The sequence below is a fragment of the Pavona decussata genome, unplaced genomic scaffold, assembly GCF_977016875.1.
Source record: "Pavona decussata unplaced genomic scaffold, jaPavDecu1.1 SCAFFOLD_21, whole genome shotgun sequence".
NCBI lineage: Eukaryota > Metazoa > Cnidaria > Anthozoa > Scleractinia > Agariciidae > Pavona > Pavona decussata.
The window spans coordinates 557,501-565,399 of NW_028145444.1; the positions used below are offsets into that span (position 1 = coordinate 557,501).

The following is a 7,899-nucleotide window of genomic DNA, read 5'->3' on the forward strand; positions in this document are numbered from 1 at the left end:
AGCAGAAATTGTGAGGAAGAAATTACAAATTATACAAAGATTATTCTTACCACTGGAAGGCTTAAGGCCTTAATAACTTTGAGGTATAAATTGGGAAGACAGTGCTCTCCAGAAAAGTAAGAAACAGCTGCTATAAATTTGGAAAATTGCAAAAATTAAAATGGAACAGTTTTTTGTTTCAAAATACAATTTAAAAACCCTTACCTCCAAACCTGCATCTAAAGGAGGAGACTGGCCAGGGTGGTATCGACCACTTGAATGGTTTATGTCAGAGGCATTAATTCCCACATATCTAAAAAGAATTTGATAAAAATGTTAAAACATTATTTAATAATTAATTATTTAATTATTAAAATTAACCAGTGGCAAATTTTCACCAATGAAGTTGAAAAGTTGAAACACAAGAATAGCCAAAACTTTAGAAATTACTGCTACAACTGGATAGCTGTTTATATCACTTTTAGATAAGTCTTTGGCATTTACCCAGGGGGGAGGGGGTACTCCCTATGACAGACTATATGGGGAGGCTCTACTCAAAAGGAATACCTTTTTCTGGATGGAGGTATATAGGGGATTTCACAAGCCAAAGTATGAAAAAGGATAGACAAAACTGTCATTTAGGTATTTTAAAGGGCCTTTTAAAATATCCTGAAAAGAGCCAACAAAAATTAAGATAGTGTTTCTATCATAGGAATGTGAAAGGATTACCATTTGCTGTGGAAGGTATATGAAAGGGTTACTTTTCCTGTCAAAAATTGTACTTAAAACTGTAAGGGTTTGGACCTCAGGCAGTGCATCACCCTACAAAAACTTTAATTATTGGGTAGCCCCACCCCCCCCCCCCCCCCCTGCCGGGCATTGACTGATCTGGAAACTCCTGTTTCAACTGATTGGTCAAAGGGATAAAGCTATCTGATTGCGTATGGCCTTTATCGCATCTTTTATAGCTGTTTTAAAATGTGGGGCAAACATATTTTACTTTTCACAATAGTTTTTTAATTTATGTTATTTTTTACAAACTAACATCTAAATTACAAAACATGTTTGAAGGGGTTTGATTGAAATTTGCTGATGAGCACCCCCCCCCCCCTCCCGCCCCTCTCCCAGTAATCTGAGCACCATGTCTTAGGATTACACTACTTTTCGGGGTGGGGAGGGATCGAAACCCTGGGTATATGTCAAGGTAAACTCAATTTCGGAAGCTAATAGGTGGTTTTCAGCTCACACATTTTCATGCAAGTGAAAATATAAAATCCTCAACCATTCAATAGAAAAAGTCAAGAAATTGATATGTTGTAGAAGAGTGATACATAAACAACGTGTGAAAGCCACAGGGCTGTGCGATATCTCCTAATCGAGTTATTCGAGAAAATGTACCACGGAAAATTACAGAGTTTAGTATGGGACGCCATGTTGGTGCCCCGTCTGATGGGCACCAACATGGCGGCCGGAAACCTGCAAAAACATCTGGAGTTTACCTTGGCTATTTCAAAGCCTTTCTTCTCTCTGCTTAATGTCACTGTTCCGTTTAATATATCCAAACACACAAGCTTTAATGAAACGTAGAGTAATAACAGTAGATAAAACCATGTCGTAACCAAGTGTGACTTAGAACCTTCTATCACACATTTAAAGCTAGACAGCGTTCAATGTCAGGGCCAATGGCCAGGGTTGTACTATGCTTATGATAGACTTTATATCATAGCAAACCAGACATGAATGCACCATTCACTGGTTTCGCCATACAGAAAAAGCGAACTAACTTGTCTCCAGACAATGTCGCAACATATTACAATGTGACTATTGACCAACGTGACAATGATACAGTGATAAGTCTAAAGTACAGTACGTAGAGATGCCCCCCCGGGGCTAAGGGCGTCACGTTCCATTAACTGCGTTTTACAATTGTATTGTAAAACTTTCTGAACTTTCACACATTGACATTAACGCTTCTATTACATGTTAGCTGATCAGACCTAAGAAAAACATGAAGCGAATCGATGTTTTCATGTACGTGACGTGTTTAGAACAGCAATCCTTCTGTCACGCACTGCGCAAAAATCTAAAATTCAAACTGCTCTATTTTCAAAACAAAGAATGCTATCCTGCTGAAAACAAGCAAGCCGACGGAAATTTAGATTTTCTTATACGTGATGAAGATAAAAACCCAAAATTGTGTTTAGTTATGAATTTCAGTTTTTTATGACGTCATGTGAAAACCAAGAATAGCATAATTACAGGTCACTATGCAGTGACAACTTCTCAGAATTGGAAAAAAAATACTATTTGATCTTTTTTTCTCGTGTCAGACCCGTGGGGTGTATTCCTTTTTTCACCAAATGGGAAGAGGACTCGATTACTTTTGTACAAGGAGGTCATAAACTAAAAACAAATTAACTGCATGGGATGTGTGCATTGGTAATTAACTTTATACTTTTAATTTCTTACCTATTTTTGACCAGCAGCTCATTTGGTGCTGGCTGCAACATAGGTACAGTCACTGATTCCACAGCATCTCTGTAATTGGTCGAGAATTTGGTGATTACGAGCTTACGGAACGTCTCAGGAAGTTGCCTTCTGGCCGCCATATTGAAAGGGAGAAAAGACAAGGAGACTGGACCGAGTAGGTGGAGTGCCACTTCCAGGTTGTCCCACCGCATGCAAATGTCAACAAAGAAAAGAAAACTGGTATCCCCTGCTATCCCCTTTAGCTGAAAACTTTCCCTTTGTTTTAATATTCCTTTTTTAAAAGGCGTGAATCAAGATAAAATCTATCACATTCACCAGCACCTCGGCGAGTTGTCTTAACTTGTCCGGCGAGGTAACAACTTGAGTGGGGTGTGGTTTGCTTGAGGGTGGGGTGGGTACGTACTGGATAAGCACTTTGATACTTTGATAGGAACGCCTGGTTGATTTTGCAAGGCGGAGTGTGAAATGAGCGGGCAAGCGAAAAGATTAATTTATTTTTGCGGGAGTATTCGCGGTGGAAGAGACGATGCAGCTTTATACAAGTGTATTATAGATCAACTGAAAGAATATGGTGAGGTTTTGACCGAACACATCGGAGACCCAAGCATCATGGAAAAAGAGAAAGGTAGGCGTTGAAGCTTAAGTGTACCCCTCGTGCATGAAGACATCAGTTCTTCAAGGTTAGCATAATAAAAGCTACCTTGGAAACTACGTCTAATGGGCTTAAATCAAATGAAAACTTTCTATGGTCTAAGAAGCTCCTCTAGTTAGATTTAGCCTGGAGAATTATGCAGTATGCGTTTGTAGGGGAGAAGGGGGCCGGTAGGTCACTGCTTTTGATAATCCTGCTTCCTGTACACTTAAGGCCTGGGCCCATTATTGTTCGAATCGCGATTAGGCTAATCCTGAGTTAACGTGAACTTTGATTCGAGTTAAATTACTGATAAGGAAAGTTTTGCCAAAAGAATTTTTGGTAAGATTTCCGCACAGCCCCATACATTATTAATTATGCATACAGTCTTTGTTCAAAGGAAACAACAGGAATAACAATAGTGCCTCGTTGGGTTTACTTCGCTTTGTTCCTCTTAGTTTTTATCTTTTCTTGCTAAGCCCATATGGGCTTAGAAAGAAACTATTAAAACTAAGATAACATTTTTAAAACGTGGACAAATTAAAATGCGTTAAAATTGCTGAAATTGTCAAATTGTGTTTAGATTTCCCGTATTTTTTACCCAAAATTCGAAAATTTTGGCAAAGCCCAAATAACAGACACAGTAGCATGGCATTGACATAGGGGAAGCGATGGATGAAACAGCAAAGGAGCACAAGCAACAACAACAAGAAGGGTCGTCGGCCAAGACTTGTTAATGCTCTATAACCACTATAACATGGGGCTATGACTAGCAGAAAGACCCAAACCGAGATCGGCCAATCAAGGGCAGAAAATGATGCATTTTTCCGTGAAAATGGCAAGGAAGTGCAAGACGCATGAAAAAATGGCCTTTGTATTGTTATGTAGATTTTTAATGGCTCACAAAAAATAAAATAATTGAGGGGTAATTTCCAGTAAATTCCTTGTGGTGTAGTGGTAAAGCAGATGTACAGGGAATCCAACGCTAACAGTAAGGCTTCAGTTCAAGGCTTGATATGGTAGGTAGACCAAAAAAAGGAAAGAGTGAGGGCCCTGCATGACACGACAAAATCCTCTTTTATTGACGCAGTAAGTATTAATTACAATGTATATATGCAAAACACATGGGAATAGGTTATTGTCTTTAAAAACAATGAAGTGCATACATAAGTAATACATCAACATGCAAAATTAATGTACGGGGCTGTGCGGAAATTTTTCTGAATTTTGCCCCTCAGTTTTGACAGAGACTTTTCTTTATCATTAGCTTAAAATTAGCTTTTAAGAACATTCTTAGCAAGTGAGCTGAAAACCTAGGTTAACTTTTAATCGTTGATTAGCGTTAATCAGCTTTCAAACAACCTGGTCCTCAGGTCTTCATGTCATATTGAAAAAAATTCCAGACAGTTATTAAAGGGATGTCGCAGTTTTGTGACCGTCCAAGATTTTGGCAACTTTTGACAACTAGAAGTTGTAGACTTTCCCAATCACATGGAATGGCCAGGGAAAATTATTATCAGCATTTCTATTTTCCCAATCAGCCCCAGAATTTTGATGTGGCTTGCATTCACTCCAGACACACCAGTGGAATCAGGTATGGTAGGGAAACAGCAAAATCTCTGTCTGGGAATTCAGAAAATAGTCCTGGTTCCCACACTTTGTTTGGATCTACTTCTCTATGGGTGTTTTAATTCTTTCATTTGCCGTTCAAATATATGTTTTTCACATATTCCAGTTTTTCATCACTTCAACATGATGGGTATATTATGAATTCACAAAATGACTGGCTTCCAGTTGGCTGTTATTGCGTAGGTCATGGGTTCAATCCTACTGTTTTGCATCTTTGAAATCTTCCTTTCTCTCCTGTTTTAAAATCTCTTGCCCCTCACAGGGTTCTCTTTAGGAGCCGGTAACCGGTTGTCTTTACTGTCTATTCACCTAAATGTTACCAGCTATCACGAAAAAAAAAAAAAATCCCAAATTACTGAAACCGCTTTCAAAATTCATTGCATTTGGGAATTTCCATAAATAATTTGTTAAAAACACCCAGATGGTAATATCACATTGAAAATCCATTGCCTGTAAAGAAATCAGGATTGATCTTGGTTTGTGCATTTTCATTCATCAAAAACAATGCTGACTTTAAGCTCTGCCATGTTTGCTTTTCATTGTTCCTGCGGCCATCTCACTTCCATCCTTCCATGGGAGACATTAACAAGATGGTGTCTATACCTGCTATTACAAATTTATTATCTTCTTTTGCAAATCTTAACAAGAACCCTGCTGTTATAGATTTGTACCTTTTGCTCCACCTATGCCCTAAATGTGCATTATGTTTGCTTATAATTTCAGGTAGTGATAAGTTCATTCATGATCGTGACATGGCATGGCTGCTCAAATCCGATGGTAAGTGGGTGAAAGTCTAGTCCTTTTAGACCCATTAAGAGTCTCAAAATTAAGGCTAAAACTCACTGCCCCCCCCCAAAAAAGTAATTAATTAAAATAAATAAATAAAAAAATAATGGCCAAGAGTATGACCCCAAAATAGTGCCTAAATCTTTCTACCCAAAGAAAATCCACTAGAAAATTGTTTAACTGCCAAAAAGGGTCTAAATGCACCTCTCTGACATAGCTAATATTAATTTTAGATGAGTAGCCCTCGCCCCAGATGGTTTCGTTTTGCACTATAAGGGTGAAAATCAACTTGCATCACGGTCATAGAAGGAGGTTCTAGAACCTTTCGGGGATTAACCATCAAAATTAAAGACGATTGCACACATTAGTTTTTATGTGGGAATCCTCCCTCCAGGATGACTGTCTCTTTTATGGAACATGGACTTCAAGTTACTGTCATGATTATTATGCTGTATGGTCTGTTGGGATTCTAAAGAAATTTTTCAATACACTCTAATAAATTCTAATAAATTGTTTTTGCAGCACTTGTTGCAGAAGTAACTCAGCCATCCTTAGGAGTTGGTTATGAATTAGGAAGAGCAATAGAGAACAAGAAGAAGATTCTTTGCCTGTTCAGGCCGGACTGTGGAAAATGTAAGCTTGATGAACGTGGATTGCTTTCGCTCTTTGCTGCTTAATGGTGATTTTCTGATTTTCCGTTTGTGCAAAAATCCGTCAGCGCGGCATGCAATGCCTTTTTGGTGAGCATGGGTCTTTAAGCCTCCAACAATGCTCTCTTTGGAATTTCTCCATTTTGCACACACGAATGTACGCTGATGATACGCACCTGACATTTGCTGCTAAAACAGTTTCGAACATCGACAGTAGTCTAAATGAAGACCTTGCAAAAAGTAGAACCAACTTCTACTTCTCGCAATGATTGCGGCAACAACAAAAATTGCAAGACATGTTCATTTCAGAGCATGTTACACTAGGCAACGATTTGGGAAACTTGTGTTGTCACAAAATTGCGAGACAAGTTGCAAGAAAAATTGCCTGGTGTAACAGTGCCTTAGTAACTGTGGGCAAATTCCTTCCTAAAAATCAAACCACTTTGTTCCTTGTAACACTCATTTCTACAAAGACTTTCATTATTTTCAATCCTTTTTGTACCCCAGATCTTTCTGCAATGATCCGTGGAGCAATAGATGACAACTTTCTAGTGAAGGATTACAAAGAGGAAGATATACCACAGATCCTTAAAGAGTTCTTCAACTCTTTCTGATGCAGAAAGTCTTCAAACATGACTCAGTTTTCAGGAGAAGGGTAGAATTGGTTAAGGTCAACCTGCAGTCTGCAAAATTTGACACACTTATAACAACTTGTTTTCATATAAAGTAACTATGCAGCTTTACTAACACTACATGTATTTGTCACAAGCTTTCAGTTCTGAGAATTGCTACACAGTTGGCCTTAGCATGCATAGCAAGCATTTTAGTGGGCTTTTGAGTATTTTTCGCTTTTTGCCAAGCGGAAATTAGGTCACGCTGGTCCCATTTTCCTTGTAGTCAAAGAGTGAAAAAACACTCAAAACCCCAGAGAAATGCTTGCTATGCATCATGGTAAGTTGACCTTCTTCTTAGCAGGCAGGCAAATCGTTCCAATAATAGTTGTAAGAAAGCTTCTTTAATGTAAACCTACAGTTGTCTCAGAGCTCATGGAGCCTTATGCTGTGAAATAACCTACAGATAGAAAATCTTGACAGAAAGCTAGAGAAGTTACACCTTAGTTACTAGGTATATATTGTAATAAATAATAATAAATTGTGCACCAAGAGGGAAGACTGTTTAACTTTTTTAGTTTCTAAAGCTTGCGACACACCTGGTGATTTTATACGCTGATAGCCGCGATTGGCGTATAAAATCGCCGATTGATGGCATGTCAGATATTGGTGATTAAATTTGCCGGCATTCGTCAAGTGTGCCCGTTCCAGCGATTTTCTATGCTCATCACTACGAATCGCCAGTAAAGTCAACCTGTCAGGTTGGGCAATTTTATCACAACAACTATTCGAAACTGGCACATACCCGCGATCGGCAAAAAAATCACAAGTGTGTCCGCAATAATCGGAGGTGGAAATCGCAAGCGATTTTCGCTGGAAATCAAATTCGCCAGGTGTGTCGCCGGCTTAAGCTTATAATTCTTTAGTTTAACCATCCAGTATTTACATTTTGTGGCTGTCATCACATACAACCCTCAATATGAAAGGAGATTTAATATATACATTTCAAAGCATTTGATTTAGCAAGCAACAAAACCACCTGTGGTTCAAAAATGATCATTACTCCAAGTTTCATATGAAGGGTCACAGTTTTTATCTTTTGAAAGTTTAGTAAACCAAAAGG

At 38.5% G+C, this 7,899-nt stretch overlaps 2 protein-coding genes across 2 annotated transcripts in view; one reads left to right on the forward strand and one right to left on the reverse strand.

Moving 5' to 3' along the window:
- Nucleotides 1-2,609, reverse strand: part of LOC146486067 (prostaglandin reductase-3-like) — a 17,640-nt gene extending 15,031 nt beyond the window's left edge. Inside the window, exons 1-2 of the mRNA XM_085097931.1 lie at nt 2,449-2,609; nt 205-292 (exon numbers count right to left, since the gene is read on the reverse strand). Of these exons, the coding sequence (XP_084954057.1) occupies nt 205-292; nt 2,449-2,588 (228 nt within the window). The 5' untranslated portion in view covers nt 2,589-2,609. The remainder of the gene's footprint in view (nt 1-204; nt 293-2,448) is intronic.
- Nucleotides 2,610-2,904: 295 nt separating this feature from the next.
- Nucleotides 2,905-7,330, forward strand: LOC146486068 (putative 2'-deoxynucleoside 5'-phosphate N-hydrolase 1). Its single transcript, XM_085097960.1, has 4 exons — nt 2,905-3,094; nt 5,453-5,506; nt 6,038-6,148; nt 6,673-7,330. Exons 1-4 carry the CDS (start codon nt 2,935-2,937, stop codon nt 6,777-6,779), a joined length of 432 nt encoding a protein of 143 aa, XP_084954086.1. The 5' UTR covers nt 2,905-2,934; the 3' UTR covers nt 6,780-7,330.
- Nucleotides 7,331-7,899: the final 569 nt, after the last annotated feature.